This window comes from Carassius carassius, chromosome 7, assembly GCF_963082965.1.
Source record: "Carassius carassius chromosome 7, fCarCar2.1, whole genome shotgun sequence".
Lineage (NCBI taxonomy): Eukaryota > Metazoa > Chordata > Actinopteri > Cypriniformes > Cyprinidae > Carassius > Carassius carassius.
This window is the reverse complement of record NC_081761.1, coordinates 35,975,035-35,996,727: the sequence shown is the minus strand read 5'-3', so window position 1 is coordinate 35,996,727 and position 21,693 is coordinate 35,975,035. Positions and strand designations below refer to the sequence as shown.

Genomic DNA, 21,693 nt, shown 5'->3' with positions numbered 1-21,693 from the left:
TGTTGCGTTAGATGTAAAGCACTGCAGCGCGAGCGTGAACAAAAGCCCGTCGACGAGGTGCGCAAAACGTGCAACTCCGTAATACCACCTTAAATAAGCACGGAGCGCAGCGGATGCTCCTCTTCGGAATGTAGTCCACCTTAAGCGCACATAGAGGGTAAACGCAGGCGTAGAGCGAGGCTTCCGCTTCATTCCCAGCCGGGCTCGGAGCCGATCACTTCGGAGACCAGAGAGAGGCGCTCGGCCAAAGCCAACGGAACCAGTGCTGCAACATGTCGGAGCCGAAATACCGAGAATGGATCCTGGAAACCATCGACTCCCTGCGCTCGAGAAAAGCCCGACCGGACCTGGAAAGAATCTGCCGAATGGTCCGAAGAAGACACGGCTCAGACCCGGACAAAACCAGGGCTGAACTAGAAAAACTGATCCAAGAGCAAACTGTGCTGAAAGTTAGCTACAAGGGGTCCATCTCCTACAGGAACGCTGCTAAAGTGCAAAGGAAATGCAGAAAGCGAGCGGAGCAAACCAGCGACAGTGGCGAGCCGCTCGGTGAACACGACAAACGCGCCAGATGCGATAACAACGACAGCGCGCTCAGCCTCACGGACCAAGAGCAGTGCGAGGACAAGGAGCCCGAGGAACCCGGGGCGAGCCCGTGTCCTGACCCCCTGCCTCAAACCTCGCCCTCCGCTCTTGTAAAGGAAGAGCAGATTTTACCACAACCTAGCGGAAACAGTTTTGTTAGTTGTGGCGCAGCGGGCCACTCCGCCGGGAGCGTGAAAGCAAGTGCATCGAGAGACAAGAGCTCGGTCGCCGAGGCGGGAGCAACCGGCTCCTCTCTCCACCGCGATGCTGCAAACAGACGGGCTGAAGGAGACGTGACGCTCGGCCACGAGGGCAGCGATGATGATGGTGATGAGAAAGAAAAGAAAACTTGCTCAAGCGCCATCGGTCTGCATCCGAAAACAACCAAGCCCCCCGCGTCCACCAAACCCAAACTTAAGGAGGGGGCAAAGGGCTCCGGGACGCGCTGCTCGGACTCTCCGGATGAGAGCAGCGCTGATCTGGGCGACAGGCTGGTTTCTGCGGTCCGAAGTCTGTCCGAGAGACACCGGGGCTCCGCCGCAACACGGGGCCACGCGCCGCCGGGGCTCAAAGAGATCCTCGACTACCTCAGCACGCAACGAGGGATGCCCGGGGAGAAGCTGACCCGCAACCGCGTTAAAGTGGTGCTGGAGCGCGAGATCGAGAGGGGTCGACTCCGCAGGACCCGCCTGGGCCACATCACTCCTGCCGCGAGGGGGATGGGGGCGGCCAAGCCGTCCGCGCGGCTCCTGAAGAGCGCACTGCAGGACAGACGTCTCGCGAAGAAGGTAACTTAATATTTCCAACACGTCCTGCGCAGCGCGCAGCGTTACACCACGTATCCGTATAAATAAATGATCGTGATGTGAGAAAAGCGAAAGAAAAAAAAGAGCAGGAGAAAAAAAAATCCCCGCACCATCCGATTTCCGCTCTTTTCTCGCGTGCAACTGTGCGCCAGAACACCTAAACAGTGTGTGTCTGCGGCAAACAGCGTGTTTTTGTGCTTGTTGTGAGGTCGTGTTGTGTGCAAACGGTGGGAGAAGTGACACCTCGATCGTGTTTTCCGCTAGACACGCAACTGTCTGCGTGCCCTGATTCACTTCAGCGTCTGGGCACAAAAGGTGCGGGCTCGGGCTCGGCAGCGCCCGCGTGCGTGCGAGACACCGTCGCTTCTCTTGCTCCACTACACAAAAGCGCGCTCGTCGAGAATCAGACGCGCACCGTGTGCTGAAAAACACTGATGTCAGCGTGAACTGCGCGAGAGCGCTCTTAGGATTTCACAGGCAGGGCCGACGATTATTGTTGCGTTATAAGTTGTGCTGGATATCTTTCACTAGGCGGTGTCTAAGTTAGACGCGCACGGAAAATGTAAAACGGAGGGAGGGACCCGAGGCTCGCGTCTGTTTTCTCGGGCGAGCCGTCGCTCAGTGCAATACTTCGGTCAGACGAGGTAAAAGCGATGGCGGAAATTCGCTGCATGACGAGCCAAAGCGGAGCGCGCACTATAAGCCTCTTAGTTCCGTTCCGTGCGGCTCATCCTCTCAGTTTGAGCGATGAGCGTTCATCACGTTTCCTCCTTTTTTTTCTTCTTTCTTTCTTTTTTTGCGCTGTTGTCGTCTGCGTTGATCAGATTTCTCAAGCACTGTCCCGCTCACTTACAGACTGTGGTCGAATTAACAATGAACCCGACAGAGTTGACAAATCGCTGTTCTGATCTAATCGAGATCCCTGGCAAGAGACTCTGTGGAGGGTGTTTGGGTAGTTTGTGTTGTTCTAAGAAAAAAACGCAATTCCACGGAGGTCACGCACGAGGACACGCACAGAAACGGGCTGCTATTTGGCCTTTTCAAAGAGGCTAGTGCGGGCGTGGAGACTCAGTCGTTTTTTTCCTTTTCTTTTCTTCCCCGTACATTTGCAGCTATTGTGATGTAAGGTCCAGTCACGATCAAATCCATTCCAGTCACTGAGATCTGAAATATAACGCTACAGTAATGCTCCATCATGACTAGGCTACAGTTGGTTTAAAGTCCATTAGAGCTTTCAGAAACGCTGTGTCTATTCCTGCTGGTCAGGAGGAGGTGAAGACAGAAGAAAGGATGGAGGTGGAGAGTGAGGAGCATGACACAGTGGGCTCAGCGGAGGATGTTCCCTACACCATCACTGATGGAGGTCCCGCAGGTGTCAAGGCTGGCACTGACCCGACCTCACCTGACACCCAGGTGCAGAATGATAATGGCACTGACCCACCACTGACCTCAGACCAGTGCTCCTTACAGCAGGAAGCAGACGGGGGTGGACGTGAAGGTACTTGTGCTCTGAAACAGTTTCTTGAGTATTTTTGTCTGGTTTTCCAGTAAAACATCTAAACATGCTTAACGTAAAATAAACTGTTTAGAATATGATGGAGAATAGATATTACATTACATTTTTTTGTCCCATGGACAGTTATTCAGTTTCTTGTTTTCAGTGTTAGGGGTAACGTGAGTTACGTAATCAGATTATTTTTTCAAGTAACTAGTAAAGTAATGCATTACTTTTAAATGATCAAGAAAATATGTGTATTTTATTTCATTCGATGCATGTATTTTCCTGTTGACTCACTGATTTTTTTCCTGTCCCTGTGTTGAGAGAAACTGGGAGTAAGTGCAATGGCAGAGGCATTTTCTTCAGCCTGAGGCTTAGTAATTTCACTCTTGATGTGAAAGGGCCTTTACTGTCGCCAAAATTATAACTTTTGGGTTTTCTGTTATTAAAAATTAAATAAGCAACCCAGCCCTGGTGACGAAAACACAAAAGTAACCTAATTCATTAATTCTATTCCATACATAACAATATTGTAATGACGTTTTTACAGCAATGTAAGAATATAATGGGAATAAATTGTGAAATCTCACCATCTTCTTTTGTTTTACTCAGTTAAAACAGATCGTCAAGTGTTTAAGTGTGGGCTCCCTTTAAATTTGAGCTAGAATTTAAATTAAACAGGCCACAACTCACATAATTCACTAAAATGCAGGTAGTGACAACCGCATTTACAGATATTCTATGCAGTGTACGGAGCTGAACGACTAGTTGTTAATGACACATCTGAACGTGCATCAGAAATGTGTCTTCGTCTGTATGTGAGATGCATGAAAATAACAGTGAAAGAAGTCTTTTTTTTGTTGCCACACACACACAAGGACAAGCACAAAAAAGATAAATATTAAAAACATTAAAAAAAAAACATTTTTATGAGCTAAGACCAAACAACGGGACTCACTCCAGCATTTAAATGTGGTTTTCACTCCTGAAACTTGATTATTTTGTAAAAAAAATTGTTTTATATATACATGCACTGCTTCCCACAGACATCTTTGTGTGGTGGCACTTCTGGCCACAACTCACAGGAAGTTTAATCTGAGGGACAGGAAGTGGAATTTATTGATGCACAGCCCTGTTCAGACTGAAGTGTTGACCTAATACAGCTCTTATCAAAAATATTATTAGAAGATTTTTTTTCTCATGGACTGGCTTTTAATAAATTCAGACAATATTTTATCCAGATGGGGACGTCCTTCTGGATTATGGAGTAGAACTCTGAAATTGGCAGACATACCTGTGAGCAAGTCTTTAAATATTTGAAAGCGATGGAGGATGAAAGTTTTACTATGAGTGTTTTTTGAGGGGTGTTTGTTCACACTGCACATAAATCAACTTTGTTCTCCATCCCCAGGATACATGATAAAAACATCTGTTTGTTTGGACAGTCAATATCTGGTGTCTCTACATCTGTTGCCACATCACACCTAGAGTTTCAGACTGAAATATATTTCCAAAAATCCCATTTTAATCAAGTTTGTAAAAATCAGTCTATGCCAAAGCATTTAGAAAAAGACTTTGTCCAGATGTCATTACAGCTGAAGATAGTGAATTGTTTCTGTGTGTGACAAATGTCTATGTTTGAAGTCTAGTGTCATGACAAATAATGATGGTATTAAAATGAAAACCTCTCTCTCTCACACACACACACACACACACACACACACACACACTTTCAGAGCAGACAGTGTCTGTGGAGCTCAAGGATGCTGGTGCTGAGAAAAACACAGATGCTCCTGATCAGCTACATCCCAGCACTGAGGTAATGTGCACAGTTTACTGAAGGTTTTAATATCTGAGGTCTTTCTCCTGTTCGTTTATTGTGTAGAGACATGTAGGCCATTCGAAGGTTGACTTCCTGAAGTGTGGATCTATTACGACATTGCTCTCAGTTTGTCTGAGTGGCCTGACATATCAATTATTGGCTTAACGAATGAGTTCAACGGCAAACAAAAGTGTAATGGGAGTGTTTTGGAAAAAGTGTTTGTTTATGTTTCTATTTTAATATTCTATCTCCTTTAGGATCAGCTGATTGTGATGTCAGAGACCGTAAAGGCTCCATCGTCAATACCTATAAGAAACTGTAAGTCCTTTGAACAAATTAAGGTTACTTTCTAAATAAAGTGTGTCCATATCTTTATGTACTGGTGTCTCTCAGGGCTCATCCACACGAAGCCAGAGCTTTCCCTATCCAATCTTTCTTTTCCTCGTTCTTCTGTAAACGTGCATCGTCTCAAGAAATATCTGCGTACACATGAAACCACTGACACTGACTCAAAACTATGTAGGATACAGTCCAGACCAGTATGTGGCGCTGTAATTCTGCCAGAGATACACTAAAAATGGAGGAGACTTAGAGCATGCACATAAACCTTACATACTGTATACAAGCCCAAACACAACAACAAGAAAGGCTAGTAAAGTTAGTAAAGCTGAAAGGCTCAGTAGCTTCTGCAGCAAGAACACAAGCATGTAGTCCGCCATTGTTGTGGCTGTCACGTATCCACCCAGCGACCCAGTTTACTATATATATATATATATATATATATTAGTGCTGTCAACATTAACACGTTAACGCATGCGATTAATTTTTGTCTGGTTTAACGTGTCAAAATATTTAACGCAATTAACGCAGCATCGGTATTTTCTGCCATCCGTTGACTAGCTTTACATTATATGATCACGCTCTTATTCATTTAAATGCTTTTAAACATTTCAAGTGTGGCAAGACAAAAGAGAATGCGCTGTCTGTGAATGCCCTTATGTGACACATACACACGTAGGCTACACACACACACACAATGCATAGACAGGGCGCCAGAATCCAGTTCTCTTAAGCGCTTGAACTAACAATAAGCATCCCAAAGTGCCAGTTTTGTCGATTATCCTCATAAGAGCAATCTTAAAGTGTAACTAAACCCCTGCTCAGAGCCTGAATCCGCCCACTGACAATATTTGAAAAATGCTGAAAAGCGGGCAGATCACAGCGGAGATAGAGGGGACGAACCGAGGGCGGGGCTGAGCGAGTGCGGAGTGATCCTGAGACTCGCAGTGACGGATTGATTGACAGCTGCTGTCAGAGACGCTAAAATGGAGAGTGACTGTAAGGACGCAAGTAGCTTTGCAACAGAGCGATCATTTGAAGTAGAGGACTTTTCTCCCCCACTTTCACCTGAAGTGGAGGGTGTCGAGGTGTCTGTTCATATCAATTCCAGCCGCTGGCTCAAACTGCGGTCTTAACTCCCGCACCGCGTCGCTTTTCAGCGCGAGCTGTGTGGAGAAGCCCATTTCCACCTCCATTGCGTTGGAGAAGCAATCCCGTGTAAAATGCAGTTTGCACACTCGAGCTCTAGGCGGGAACTCACGGTCTTCCAGGCCAAATGCATGCAACCACTGGCGCTTAATTTTAAAGTCTGCTGGTAAACTATGCAGTCCAGCAGTGCTGTCACAACCAGCAACACACCTCCGTACCATCCTGACCACTGTACTAAATACAGATAAATCTACACTAACTTGAAGATCTAAATAACTATATAATTGCTATGCTAAATAGATGCTATAATAGTCTATTCTGGTCGTTACCAATACTCGTAATTCCAGCTCCTGACTCACTACAGTGATTTTGATGGTTTTATACTGCCAAGGGCGTGGTAGCTCGTACCAAGGGGCGTGGTGAGCTGGAAACTGCTTACGTCACCTGCCACCGCAACATCCAATAGGAAAAATCAACTGCAGTAGCCACCGTTCAACCTGAAGAGGGCAGCACTCAGACGTTTTTACACCATATATTGTAGAATTAAAACACTTTATACTCAAATGTCAAAAAACTTACTCGAATCAATGAACAGCACTAATAAAGCCCCATTCTTACAGATCATTAACTAAAAAAAGTTGGTTTAGGGTTTAGTTACTCTTTAAATGATTTATATAAAGTCTAAAATGAACAAAAAGAGTTGTGAGAGAATGAGGCGAGATCCATAGACAGTATATAAACGGTGAGATCCGCGTGTCTGTCTGCTCTTAAAGGGACAGCAGCTAATAAAGCTTCCTGTCAGTAAAGTTAAAGAACAAAGGGAACAGAGAAAATGACTCGCTGCTCTTGACTAAATAACTTTTGTAGCTTTAATAAGGATTAACTATTTAATTTATAGTTTATGCAGTGCAGACTGCATATAACTTTGATAACTTTATTAAATTTCTGTATATTTCCTAACTGTTAAGACAGGAAGGGCAGGAGTAAACATGACATTTATTATGGGTTTATGTTAGCATTGTTTTAAGTTTACTTAAATTAAAAACTGTTATATTTTTGAAGCCTAATAATAAATGTAAAAAATAAAAAAAATCAGTAGCTGTATTAATATCAGTAATACTGGCCTTCATTCATAAAAAGATGCCATTTAAACAAGTATTTAAAATATACTGTCTTTATGTTGTTTCTACATTAATTTGATTAACTGTGAAATTATTACATTAAAAAATATATTAAAAATGTACAAAAACATTTATTTTTTTATTGCGATTAATTGCGATTAATCACAGAAAAAATGTGTGATTAATCTAGTTAAAGTTTTTAATCGATTGACAGCACTATATATATATATATATATATATATATATGTATATATGTGTGTGTGTGTATATGTGTACAAAAAAAAATACATAAACAACGAAACGCGTCTCCAGTGTGTCCTGTCTCTTGTGTATGTGTTAATGAATAAAAGGGTCTGTCTTTATGAGGTAAGACCAAACAACATGCCAAAAAGCTCTTGTAAATATGAGCACATGGCAACACTGTAAGACAGCGCTCTCTAAAGCAGTCTCTCGAGCATTAACTAAACACAGCACGACTATCAGAGGTATTCTCATGAAGAGTCTTTAGTTTAGCAAACAAATGGCAGATAACAAATGGCTAAATTTCTTCTTCACTCCTGCTCTGGTACAAATGTGAAAGCGACTGCTGTTCCCTACACTCAGGGAACGATGATTTACTCACTCCAGCATTTAAATGTGGTTTTCACTCCTGAAACTTGCAGTGTGTGCGTGGCCATTATTTTGTACGCATTTGTTTTTTATATATACATGCAGTGTTTTCCACATTTCTGAAGTATCATGTGACAGCTTTGATCATAGGAATAAATTGCAAAGAATATTAAAACAAACAAAAAAAAGTGACTATATCTAACTATATTTAACAATATTACTGTTTATACTATATTTTTTAAGAGACTTTAAAACAGACTTTACCAACCAAAAAAGTTTGAAAGGTAGCGTTGTGTCATTCTGTGTTCTTGTATTGAAGTTGTGTGTGTTTATGTTAGTTTTATATAGCTGTGTGTTGTCTGTCTATCAGGTGCAGACTGTAAGCTGGAAGTGGGAGTGTCGTCATGTTTGCTGACTCCCTCTGCCTCACCAGGAGCGGCTGAAGAACGAGGGATGAATGACGGAATGTGAGTACTAGCAGACTGAGAGAGAGAGAGAGAGAGTAGTGCAGAGAGAAAAGGCTTTGTAAAATAGAGCCCTGCACGGGCCTCAAATCTAGGCCCAAGCCCGGCCCTGGCCCGAGACGCTCAGGCCCTAGCCCGACCCGTGTCCGACAGCTCTTTTTATTTTTACCGACTAGCTTTTTATTTATTTATTTATTTATTTTATTACACAGCAGAAGCCTGCCCTATTTGCAACAACTAAAAAGAGGTCCGTTTTGTGTTATGTTTCTTTTCATTTCTTTATCAAGTTAATTTAGAAAAATGTTTGGAGCATTTTTTTTAAAATGACGATTAACTTTAATCAGCCGAGCCGACAGCGAGTAGCCTAAAACATATTTAATCAATTAAGCCTCTCAAATTAACGCTAATACTTTACTTGGCTACAATAAAATCCATAGATATAAAACACTTCAAGCATATCACACAGACAGTTAGTTTAATATATGTTTATTTATTAAACCACAGTGAGTAAAATAAAAAAAAATTAAATACTGAGGCAGGCTTGCAACAGCGCTCACAAACGAAATGAGAAATAGCCTACAATCTAAACAAATTAAATTAATTAAAAACAAACTTGCAGGTTATCTTACCTCAAAAATGCACAACATAACATGTCCATTCTTTTTTCCATTAGTTTCCAACAGTTAAACTAAAACAAAGTCCAGTCAAATGAACAGTTAGAACAGTCTCTTACAGAGCATCGTGGAGAAAAGGAATAGCATCCAGAGTGGAAGGTTTTAACCCAGTCCTCCTCTCTTCTATCACTCTTCCCGCTGCGCTGAAGACACGTTCGCTGCTGCTGCTGGCGTCGTGCTGTTGGTCTCGTGTTGTTTCCACCATAGCAGCACATCTCGTCCATCACCTTCCATGTTGTGATTGAGGCGCATGTATTGCTGTACTTCATCGTCGTCATCCTCGTCCTGCTCCACAATGTTTTCAAACTCGGCCAGCGCTCTCTTCTTTCCTGCGTGGCCCGCAATTACAGGTGCAGACACAGAAATGCTCGCCGCTGCATGAATCATCATTTTATAATTATTAGTTGGCCAACTACGCTATGATTAATACATTAATTTAGAGGCCTATAATAGCTACTACTACAGTAAGTGGAAATAAGTGAAGTATAATCGTGGGTCGCGCTGACGGAAAAGCGTGCGTGTGTGCGTGAGACTGTCATGTCAGTATGTCAGTATAATTATAACGGGTTGAATTATCAGATTATGAAAGTTATGAGGTTATGAAATGTCTATATTTGTTTTTCTATCGTCGACGTCAACTTCTCTCTTTTTTTTATTAATGTCTAAAAATATAAATAGAAGGATAACCCAAAAAAGGCCCGAGGCCCGGCCCGCATGTTTACATTTACATTTATTCACTTAGCTGACGCTTTTATCCAAAGCGACTTACAATTGCTACATATGTCAGAGGTCACACACCTCTGGAGCAACTAGGGGTTAAGTGTCTTGCTCAGGGACACATTGGTGTCTCACAGTGGATTCGAACCCGGGTCTCTCACACCAAAGACATGCGTCTTATCCACTGCGCTAGCACCACCCCATGTGAGCTATAACGTGAAAATTGGCCCGAAGCCCAGCCCTAGGGGCATAAATAAGTCGGGGCCCGTCGGGCTCGGGCTGAAATGCAGGGCTTTATTGTAAAACACCTACTGACCTTCTAACAGGAATTGCCAGAAGTGAGTCATAACGAAAGAAATGAAAACTGAAGATTGAGGGTTGTCTTTGAGTCACGACATTAAATGTTCTTTGGTGTCTCCAGCGTACCTTTGAATTTTTTTCTATGAATAAATATGAATGAATTTTTCTTCGGTGCGGTCTCAGAGGTGGCTTTCTGAAGTTTGAGACGGGTGGCATGAGCCCAGTGGACTGGACTGTAGCAGACGTGGCCAGCTACTTCACCGCGGCTGGATTTCCAGAGCAGGCGCTCGCCTTCAGGACACAGGTGCGCTGAACTCAACCGCATGATCCTTCAAGAGTTCAGACGGTACTTTACTGGCCTTTAGAGACAAGCTATGTTATAGATAACTGAATCTTTGTTCCTGACAGGAGATCGACGGGAAGTCCCTCCTTCTGATGCAAAGGAATGACGTGCTGACAGGCCTGTCAATCAGACTTGGTCCCGCCCTAAAGATCTATGAAAGACACGTGAAGGTTCTGCAGAGGACCCATTTCCAGGATGACGAAGCTTTCTGCTGATACACACACACGCATATATTTTAGCTATTTTGTACATGACAAAGTAACTTGCATGTACCTATACCAAACAATATTTACTCATCCCAGAACACGCATATTCCTGAAGACATTCCTGAAGACATTCAATACGATTCTTAAGGACTTTTCGTTTTCCTCACACAATAATGTATATATATATTTTTAATCAGTTATCCTGCAGCTATTGGAAAGAACTTTGGCCTGAAAAGTGAGTAAAATGAACTGAACTGAGTAGAAGAATGGAGAAAGTTTGGGAAGACTGAAAGGAGAAAAAGAAATTAAGAAGTGTCCCCATTTTTTGAAATGACTGTGCAGTTCTGTGCAGTTAACGCTGCTCTGATGGATACCACTGTTCGGACTGTGACACTTGACCCTGAATTCATTTCATCAAGTTGATTTTCTTTTCTGTTTTTCAGTCCAGCAGGGGGCGGAAAATCTTTTTTTGTGTGACCTCACTGGTTTCAAGATTGCTATTGAAACCAAAGGATGGAGGGTTTCCACTGCACAGAGAACTTTTTGTTAAAAATGTTGCTCCAATGTTAAAAAGAAACCTGTCTGGTTACAGTTTGAAAGAAGTAAATTCTGACTGGATTTTTGTTCTTGACAATGACTGAAGCCCTCGTCTTCTCTCAGCGATAGACTAAACCATTTCTTCCTGACATACTGAAATGATCTTGAATGTCTATTGTTCCTTCCAGTTTTTTTGTCTCTTGCACCCTTATGTCAGAAAAAAAATACAATTAAAATCTGTTTATGCAGATCTCCTGCACACAATCAAGTGTGTGCATCTCACCAAGGATCTCCATTCAAAGTGACTTTGACTCCTTTAATCTCGGATTTGCCAGCCTTGACTTTCCGGCCCCTCATATGGAACATCACCTCTGCAAAACTGAGCATAACTTTTGTAAATATCAGTTTCCAAGTTGTGAAGCAATGACGATATTCCTTTACCAGCAGTTGAAGAAAGTGTCTGAATGTCCTCAAAAGCACAGAGAGCACCGAAGCCATGCAGCTCTTGAACTTTGCCGTTTGTAAAATATACATGTATCAACCCAACAGATGAATATCGTGGGAACTGAGACAATAATTTGTGTAAAACAATCAAATAATAATGTAAGGGTCCATTCAACTAATTACAAGAACTGACTTGTGAGAGAAGGTACATGGAAATTGGACGCATTGAATTGCTAAGATCTTTGTTAACCTGTCCTTTAGCTCCAGGGTATTTTGTGTGGTTAACCTGACCCATCACACTTGTAAATGGGACTCTTACCGATTCTGTCACTACAGGCAGGTTCATTTGCATTGTGAAGAAACTAATAGGTCAGTCTGATTTCAGATTATAGACACCTTTGTTTTGCCTGACAATTTTAGCACCTTGAATTCATCAAACTGTCCTGATTTATTTATTTCTTTGAATGTTTGTTTATAAAATATGATCTTAATTTTTATGACGTTAAGTAAATCTAAAGGAAAAGCTGGAGCTCATTGAAATGTTGATAATGCCTGCAGTTTCTCTGTTTATGCCTATCACGATGATCTTCTTTTTACTTTGACTTATTAATGAAGTGGAATATCAACGAACACCTAAAAAGGTCTTTGTAATAGATACATTAACAGACTGCAAGAAATCAAGTATCACAAAGCAAAAGATAGAACTAGTTAAAAACAAGAAGCTACAACTGTTGTTAGTGATCTAATGCTCAGGGGTTTGCCAGCAGAGGGTGACATGGATACTGAAATGTTTGGTTTTGGATCCAATTGTTAATGCAATCAGGGTAAATAAAGGTTTACATACAGCCATAAGGTACAACACATAGCCAGATGCTGGGAGTGACTCAAAAAGGGTTTGAGAAGAATAATGCATTGTCCAATCAGTGTGTAAGTTATTGAATGTCCATGTGTTTCTTCATTTGTGCTCTTTGATTGAAATGAACAGGAACTGTTTCTGTATGTCTTTTTGATTACTTGCATTAAAAAGGACATTCCAGATGACTGCATCAATGCACATTTACGAATGTTTAGACTGTTTGTGAGTTTCTGGAATGAGCTGGGTGGGCATTGCAATGCCTGGGAAGGAAAGAGGGCAAATGCATTTGAAAACTGAAAAAGATTCCTAAATACTCAGTGTCTGCACACTTGGGTTGTTGTGTCAGAATCATATTTATATGTGTGAGGATGGGTTTCAGACGTCCAGGGAGTAGTGCAGGCTGTCACACAAACACTGATCTCGGCTGATCCCGGATCATCTCTGTCCCAGGACAGGCTCTTTTCCTCAGTTAGACACCTCTAGCGTGATCTACAATGAGTTTAACTGTGTGTGTGTGCGGAGACCAGGAGACCAGACAGCAGTGTATGTATATAGGGTTTGTTTTCACAGTATAGTGCCACCAAGAACTGTTTTCATGTTTCACCCTCATCATTAAAACTCGATTATAAAATGGGTTTTAGACCTTAGTATGGCTCAAGTTGAATGTACATTCAATTTTAAGTTCATTAGAAGGTAACTGTAAGCTAAAAATAAGCATTATTTCTACACATCATGTTTTATGCAGTCTTGATGCTGTTTTAGTGTAAAATTCCTATGCAGGCTATCATCAGATTTATATGGAGTGATTTGCTAAATCTCTGGAGTTTATATAAATAAATTCTGAAGATGCAGCAAAACAAAAGCTGACTTGGCTTTTATGAAGAACTGTGCATGTACTTCACTGTTTATTATTAATGTTGTGGAAAATTGGATTGTGCATTGATATAATGTGTGTGCGTGTGTTGAACAGTCAAAAGTCTGAGGATTTCTCCACTGCTATTCTGAAGATTCGACCGAATCAAGTCATCGTGGACGAAGCCACCAATGGGGACAACAGTTCTGTGCTTTTCACGGTTAATCTATCTAAGTGATAGAGCGATGGAATTGCAGTGTTTAATTTATATCACTAGCTGCACCGAATTGCAAAAAGTAATCATTGTTTTGAACTGGTATCCCAAACATGTGCATGTAGATCCCTGCAAGAGTGTTACAGGTTTAAATGGAGGAATTGTTTGGGGAGACACTGTGGTGTAACGAGGCCAGAAGTGGAGGCATTGTTCTCACAGACGACATGAACAGGATCATCTGTAACAACCTATAGAGGCCTTGTCTGCTGCTGTTAGTTTTCAGTTAGTTCCCAAGGAGACATATATATTTTTTTCAAAAAAAAAAAAAAAAAAGATATTTGATTACTGTACCTCAATTAACAGACATTACTTTAATAGAATTAGTTTAGTTTACGATTACCAACACTGCAACAGACAACTACAAATTCACAATGTAGTTTGTTTTAAGATTACGCTGATATTTTCCCAGTCAGATGAGAGCAGTGGAGTTTAAAGAATTAGAAACAGACCCCATCCCTCACAACCATCATCCACAGTGAGGGAGAACCAATCAAACGAGAGGTATGAGTGACTTCATCATACCTGTACAGTTTCTCCACGTCATGATGTCATATGTTGATGGTGTCCGGAGGAGAGTCTGAATGACATCAGGGGTTGTCTTAAACAGCTGGCTCAGATTAAAGAGATGCTGGAGCTGTCTCTCAGGCACCTCGGCCTGTTCAAAGCCATCGGAGTGAAGGTCTAGTGTCTAGTGCTGTTGCTAATGAGACTGGAGCTTTCTTCTCTCTCATCAACGGTACATACGCACACTTGACAGCCACAGTCTGAAACTGCTGTGACTGTTGTTGGCCCTGTAAAAACAGATGCCTATAAACACTAAAACTCTACAACAGAATGCAACTAACTGACTTCTGACTTCTAGAAATGATACATATTCACACCAACAACATGAAGCTGTTGGACGACGTGGACCTGGAACAGGTGGGAATGATGACTGTGATGGAGGGTCTAAGTCATGTCAGATATTTTATAACTGGATGTTTCTGTTTATAGTAGATCTTTGCTGAAACACATGGGCACGTGGGAGCAGGTTTGGCTGCTCTGTGTTCAAAACGATCCGCAAAATGATGACCTTAATTGATCTGGAGGAGGACAGCATCGATGCAGTCAGACCTTCTCAACTCAATGGCTGTCACCAAGGTAGAAGTCTTCACGGATCCACTGTGATCTGAAAACTCAAGGTCAATGGTTGAAAAACTTTGATGGGTTGGTTATTAGTGGCCCCTGCAATTTAAAATAAATGTGCTTTTTCCAAATGGACCCGATAAAACAAATGATTTTCAAGTTTCCCAGATAAATACTTGCATGTTCATGTCAAGCGCATTTTTGAGAAACACATGAAGAAAAGGAACAAACGTTTGTAACCTCGCACACGGAAATCTACCTTATAGATATGATACATCAGGAAGATGTATCCACAAATACATCAGGAGAAGCCAGTGGCTTCATTACTCTGCGTGCTCAAGCAGGGTTTTTCTTTATTGTGTGCAGAAGGCCCTCGCTGGAGATTAGGTAAACAGCGACGCAAAACACACAAGTGAATCCATGATTTATTAGGCTATTTTTATCGACCTGAGAGAGAAATGTAATTTACACACAAGCTATGTATACATGCATTTCCACAAGAAAGCACCACTATCTGTGCATTTCTTTATGTGTTTTCAGGATGTAGACCTGGCATATCTGTCCCAGATAACGGAGGGATTCTCAGGAGCAGACCTGACTGAGATCTGTCAGAGGACCTGTAAGCTTGCTATAAGAGATCCGTGCTGAGAGACAGTGCCGAGCCAGGAAAGAGACGGCTGTGGTTAGTGCGTATGTGATTGAAAAAGCCACTGCACCATGGTGGGTTGGAGACAAATTTTAAGAGAATCCTGGTTCGTGAAAACACATGCATACACAAATGTCCTTTCAGTATTTTTCAATTTGTTTACCCAACAATGTGCTAGTGCATTTACTGGACCAATCTGAAAAATACAGGCTTGGTTTGTGATTTAAGTTGAGGAAGCCAAATTTATTATATAATTGTAAGATTTTTGTTTGCGTTTTAACCCTCTGGGCTTCTTCGCCGGAAAACGGGCGAAAACTTGAACGTTTTGAAATGTTTAATTTTTTTGCTTCATCGGATGGGGATGAAACTTGGTGACTTTTGTTGTAATACCTATATGAACACACAAAAAAAACAAGAAGATGATTCTGATATGTTAAAGGGTCGTAAAAAAAAAAGTCACACTTAGCTTCCTCCCGCCCGAAAACGGGCGACATAGGAAATGAATAGGAAATACGAAAAAATAGGAAAACTCAGAGAAACTTTTGGTGGTACAAGCTACAGATCAGCAACTGTGCTGAAAAAAGTGTACAGCAATGAAGGGTTGACACTCTAGAACATCAAGAGTGCAAATAAGATCCCCCCCCCACACACACACACACACCCACGCACACAAACACACACACACACACACACAGATAAACTGGCGACTGCAACAGCAAATTTGTAGAATATTCCACATAAAATCAATAAATGAAAAAAAAAAACTTGCTCAAATGCACACACACACACACAGAGAGAGAGAGAGAGAGAGAGAGAGAGAGAGAGAGAGAGAGAGAGAGAGAGAGAGAGAGAGAGAGAGAGAGAGAGAGAGAGAGAGACTGGTAAGACTGCAACAGCAAATTTTGAGAATATGCAAAAATAAATAAATAAAAAATACAAAAAGAGACTCTCGCTCAAATGCAACACACACACACACACACACACACACACACACACACACACACACACACATTCACTCACACATACACACACACACACACACACACACATTGTGTTCCCTTTCTAACCAAATGCTATAGTTTGATTGTAATCATAATGCAAAACCTGATACTTATCTAAACATTTTTGTTAAGAAAATAAAGTAATCATCTTTTAGAATATCTAAATGTATATCTAAATAAAAAAAACGAATAAGATAGAGAAATCATGTCTAAAACAACAAAAGGAATCAAAAAGCCTTTCTATATAGGATATATAGGAAGCTATAGACAGCCTACAGGCTGGTATAGGACATTACACAAAAGTGGCTATTTTTTAAAGCCACTAGATGAAGTTCTTCTCCTGGAACATTTTTTTTTTAGGCTGGCACTCTATTTTGATGTGAAATGCTGCATTTATTGATTTTTTTTTTTAAATAAATATAAAATAAAAAATGAGATATTAATTCTAATGGAAAAAATAGCTCATAAAAATTATATAATTAATGCAAAGTATCATAAAAAAAATCTAAAAATTCTAAATAATAATCAGAAAACATTATAGAACAAAAATATATTTGATTGGTTATCCTGGGAAAAAGTAAAGTACAATTTTAAGGCTTCGCCCGTTTTCGGGCGGGAGGAAGCTAAGTGTGACCCATTTACGAAGAAGCCCAGAGGGTTAAAATATTTTATTAAATGTTTTATTGTATTTATTTAGTTTAGCTCCAACCCTGATCAAAGTCACCTGCCTGTGATTTTTCTAATGATCCCAAAGACATTGACTGACATTGATTAGCATGCTCAGGTGTGTTTGATTAGGGCTAGATCTAAACTCTGCAGGAAAGTGGATCTCAAGGTCCAGATTCGAGGAACCCTGCTTTAGAGGCTTTTTCCTAATTCTACCAAAAAAGATTCAAAGCCTCAAAGACAGACCCTACCAGTGACATCTAGTGGTCAGCATCAACTACAGCAGCCACCTTTAAATGAATCATAAATCTTTTTGATCCCAGGTTTACCATTTTTGTTATACTGTATATTGTGTTGTGCACTTAGAGTATGATATAATGAAAACACAAGTATCATGGTGACTTCAAACCTGGTGATCATATACCTTCACACCTGTTTCCAGGATGTTGATTATGGCCCAGTGCCTGAGATCAGGAAGATTCATTTTAAGGAAGCCACAAGATTTGCTCGTCGGTCTATCAGCGATAATGACATACAGAAATGTGAAATATGTACCTGACAGTAATAAAGAACATGTAATTTCCACTTTTTCTAGTAGAATACTTACTCAAGTACTCAAGTAAATACATTTTCAAACTTAGCCTAAACCTTAAGTTAACTTTAATATTTCAAGTAACTGTAGCTGGCTAACTTAACTTACCTGAAGAATTTGCGTATAGGTTTACATGAATCAGGTTGTTTTAGTCCATCAGTAAACAAAACATTCACTTCCACATCCAGTTCTGTTTAACTAGACCTGACAATGTTATTAATCTGTTAAGAATCATAAATACACAAATCCATCAAATAAATTAAATGGATCAGCGCATGTTGACTGACCGTTAGCTTCTGAATTTCTGGCGGGCTGTTACCGCGCGCGCGGATTTCAGCCGAAGGAAAACAATTATGTATATGTCAGTTTTATTTATATACAATCCTGTTTGTTCATTAATTCATTAATCTAACTAAACTGGTTTTATTTAATTTTATTAATGAGAGAAGCGAAGAATATGTTATGTTGATATATAAATTAAAATCTAAAGCTAATTAATTCATGAAATTATGAAACAGCAATATGATTGATTTTATTGATTTTGATTTAAAATTCTGACAGCCTTTATGGAGACTCGATGCGGTATGGAGTAATCATAGACAGTAATCCATCTCGAGGACCTTCAGGGGTGTGTCACTCGTTGCACGTGTTTACTTCCGGTGCAGACCGGAAACAGAAATTTTCTGGAGGTGACCGAATGGCAGTGTGCAGATTTTGATTTCTCCATTATAAGTTAAACTATTATTGTACGTGGTTGGACATTACACCGTTTTTGCAGTCAGCGGTGATATTCTGCGTCCAGAATGGGGTCCCACCTCGTGCGGAGCTACATCACGGAAAGAGACACGACGCCAGACCCGAGGAAACCGTCTGAATATGACCCGCAGCTGGGCTTCCCGGAGCGCAGAGAGAGAGGTGACACTTCATCCCTCACTCTCACACGTGACTGAGTCTCTAAACTGAACTGCGAGTCTCCAGGTCCTCAGATTGACTTTGAACTTCAGGTCCAAACAAGAGGCTTCGACCAAACATGCGCCTAAATGTGTTTGTTTAGGGTCTGTTTACATGACAGTTCTCACCTGTGCTCTTGCAGGGCTGGGATCATTATATCTCAGGGGCCAGTGCATGAACACAGACACCATGTCTGCACTGTGTAGACTAACCAGCAGTAAGATATTAAGTTACTGATTTAAATTAGGCCAATATGTGTCTTTATAACTGATTTGAAAAACTTCTGACCAGTTTTTGAAGAAAACAAATCGAATGAAGATAACTTTTAAGGCTAATCTAAGCAGTTTATGCAAAACAATGTATTTAAATTGCATAAATATTTTCCTTAAAAACATCAAACTTCCTTCCACTTGCATTGCAGTTTTAATATAAAATAGTAATCTGATGCTAATTTGTCATAAGTATATGCAGCAGGCAAGACAAGCACAATATTTCTAAATTTAAAAAGTAAATAAAACTTAATGTACTGTTTTGTTTGTGTTTATTTATTTTAATATGTTCAAAATACATGTATTCCAATTGCTTAGAATCACCATAAATCTGTTTATTGTGAAAACAATTACATTTATTCAGTTAAAAGATTAGATTAATTAGATGCAACTTTACTGTCACTGTGCAGAGTACAAGTATAAAGCCAATATGAACATGGTTAAAATATGGTTAGCTGTTAAACAGACAATAATCAGGTAAAATATAAGACCATATATATATATATATATATATATATATATATATATGAGCTGTGGTATCTTGTTGACTCTGTAATATAATAGTACCACAGGGATGGACGTGATGTATGGTTGTAGTCTGTGTTTTGTTGAACCCGTGCTCATTGTGTTGTGTTATCAGAGATGGTGGCGACGCAGGAGCAGATGAACCTGGCCATGCTGCCGGTGGAGCAGCGTGATTACTGCGCTCACTACCTGCTCAAACTCCTCAAGTGCAAGAGAGACTGTTTCCCCAACTTCCTGGCCTGCAAACACGAGAGACACGACTGGGACTACTGTGAACATCAGGAGTAAGAGAAGCCGCACTCAGTCAGTTTCACTGCAGCTGGTAGACAGTGTCACTGCTTTCTCCATCAGGGTGTTTTAATGGATTTCATCCATTCAAATCTGACATTGAAAGCATATTTCCTGCCAACAGTAATCTCATTAAATTTTGCTTGAATGAAATTGTAATTTCTGCTGGATTAATTATTTAGATGAGCAAAGATTTAGAAAGTTTTAACATTTCCCTGAATAAATATCTATCCTTTCTTACTTTCATCACAAAGCTTAATAATTTATACATTTTAATAAAACAAGTCTTAAAAGTTCAAATATTTGAATTATTAAACCATGATAAATGTTAATTGAATTACTCTTTTAGCTCTCTGTTTTGAGGTGTAATTGTAGGTAGGTCCACAACTGTTATGAACATATCAAATCATCATGTTTCACTGCGGTGAACACCAGTTATGCAAAAAGTATATATATTTTTTTCTTGCTGAAAATGAGTTTGTCTTATTTTCTTCTTTGCAGTTATGTGATGAGGATGAAAGAGTACGAGAGAGAGAGAAGACTGAACTTGAGGAAAAAGAGGATCGAGGCAGAAGCAGCATAAATCTCCAGCCTCGTCCTCATTTCTCCATCAGTTTCTCCTGCTTCTGTGTGTACATATATAAATATATAGCGCTCTCAGTAATAAAGATGATCTTGTGAGCTCTCAAAACATGAATGGAGCATTTTCTTTACCTTAAAAGTGTACTTTGAATTATTGAAAATAATGTTCAATGTTAGTACATGTTTATATAGTTAAGTTTAAATTCAGTTGAATTTATTTCAAATATATTAGTAATGTAGTAGTTAGAAGTACATTTTCCCAAATGTGCTACTTCAGTACACCTAATATAAATACACTAAATAGCATATAATTGCATTACTTTAAAGTGTGCTATGATCACTTTACATTTCAGTTGATTTTTATATATACTATTTGTATTTTCATGAAAAATGGAGTAAAAATGTATTAAATAAAACCCTATAGTTTAGTGTGCTTATAGTATAAACTATAAATGCACTAATAACACATTGGATTATACATCTATGTATGTGTAAATTTGTACCAAAGTTCACAATTTAACAGTAATTCTACTTTTAGAATAAAATACTACAAGTGCTATGTTTTTAATGTACTTGCACTGTTTAAATATATACTAGTTAAGGATATCATATAAAGGGAATGTTAACATAATTACAATACAATTGAAATTACTTAATTTATAAAATTATGTGAGCAATACATTATAAATATTTTGATATATTGGTTTTATAATTTAAATACTGTGTATGTTCTATGAATGATGAGTATATTTAAAAGTGTGTGAAAGATGGTGTACAGGAAATACCTGGAAAACACACAGGGATGGATATGAGCAAAGACTTTTATCCAAGAACTGAACAGTGTTATGTTGCACAGCCAATTTAGCAGAATGCAATAAAAGCTAAGCACTTTTCTTGAACTCCACAACATGCATTATGACTGTAAATGGACAAAGCAGAAGCCTATGACAGTGTTTTTTATTTTATATAAATTGTTAGGTCAACAAAACAGTTCTGCAGTCTGTGCCATGTTACCTTCAGCTTCAGATGTAAGAGTGGCACACAGCACACGTGTCTCTGCGGCGCTAAATACAGTCAAATGTTAGTGTTTTAGTTATTAAGTGACAAGCAGAACTAAACATCTTTACTAAAGTCACAGCCATCACTTTGTCAGTGCATATCAGCGATCTCGGTATATGTAGTGCACTCGAAATACAGGATGATTCCCAGCAGCGGAGCACAAACCAGATACAGAGGAGGAAATACTGTAAATACATGTTAAACCAGTTCCCTTCTGAGCTTTTTAAAGGGATAGTTCATCCAAAAATTAAAGTTTACTCAAAATCCTTGAGTTTCTTTCTTCTGTTGAACACAAAAGATATTGAGGAAAATTAAGGTAATCAAACAGTTGCTGGTAGCCATTGATCTAAACAATCAATGGAAACCAATGGCTACCGACAACTGAATTATTT

The 21,693-nt window shown here is 40.0% G+C and overlaps 2 protein-coding genes and 1 long non-coding RNA gene across 3 annotated transcripts; 2 read left to right on the top strand and 1 right to left on the bottom strand.

The window, feature by feature from the left end:
• Window positions 1-112: 112 nt before the first annotated feature.
• On the top strand, window positions 113-11,517 carry LOC132144089 (sterile alpha motif domain-containing protein 1-like). Its single transcript, XM_059554827.1, has 7 exons — window positions 113-1,373; window positions 2,658-2,889; window positions 4,626-4,708; window positions 4,969-5,029; window positions 8,300-8,396; window positions 10,268-10,388; window positions 10,493-11,517. Exons 1-7 carry the CDS (start codon window positions 273-275, stop codon window positions 10,640-10,642), a joined length of 1,845 nt encoding a protein of 614 aa, XP_059410810.1. The 5' UTR covers window positions 113-272; the 3' UTR covers window positions 10,643-11,517.
• Window positions 11,518-18,287: 6,770 nt separating this feature from the next.
• Window positions 18,288-20,351, top strand: LOC132144087 (NADH dehydrogenase [ubiquinone] 1 beta subcomplex subunit 7-like). Its single transcript, XM_059554826.1, has 3 exons — window positions 18,288-18,542; window positions 19,488-19,656; window positions 20,162-20,351. The coding sequence occupies exons 1-3, from the start codon at window positions 18,431-18,433 to the stop codon at window positions 20,241-20,243; spliced, it is 363 nt and encodes a 120-aa protein (XP_059410809.1). The 5' UTR covers window positions 18,288-18,430; the 3' UTR covers window positions 20,244-20,351.
• On the bottom strand, window positions 18,340-18,867 carry LOC132144088 (uncharacterized). The gene is made up of 2 exons (XR_009434317.1): window positions 18,707-18,867; window positions 18,340-18,586 (listed from the first exon to the last, which is right to left on the bottom strand). It is a non-coding gene; the product is annotated as an uncharacterized LOC132144088 (long non-coding RNA).
• Window positions 20,352-21,693: the final 1,342 nt, after the last annotated feature.

Excerpts from the sequence above, each read along its gene's own strand:
- LOC132144087 (XM_059554826.1), top strand. The coding sequence starts at position 18,431 with ATGGGGTCCCACCTCGTGCGGAGCTACATCACGGAAAGAGACACGACG. Across the intron at positions 18,543-19,487 it reads CCCGGAGCGCAGAGAGAGAG|AGATGGTGGCGACGCAGGAG; the intron begins GTGACACTTCAT and ends TTGTGTTATCAG. Across the intron at positions 19,657-20,161 it reads GACTACTGTGAACATCAGGA|TTATGTGATGAGGATGAAAG; the intron begins GTAAGAGAAGCC and ends TCTTCTTTGCAG.
- LOC132144089 (XM_059554827.1), top strand. The coding sequence starts at position 273 with ATGTCGGAGCCGAAATACCGAGAATGGATCCTGGAAACCATCGACTCC. Across the intron at positions 8,397-10,267 it reads CGAGGGATGAATGACGGAAT|AGGTGGCTTTCTGAAGTTTG; the intron begins GTGAGTACTAGC and ends GTGCGGTCTCAG. Across the intron at positions 10,389-10,492 it reads CGCTCGCCTTCAGGACACAG|GAGATCGACGGGAAGTCCCT; the intron begins GTGCGCTGAACT and ends TGTTCCTGACAG.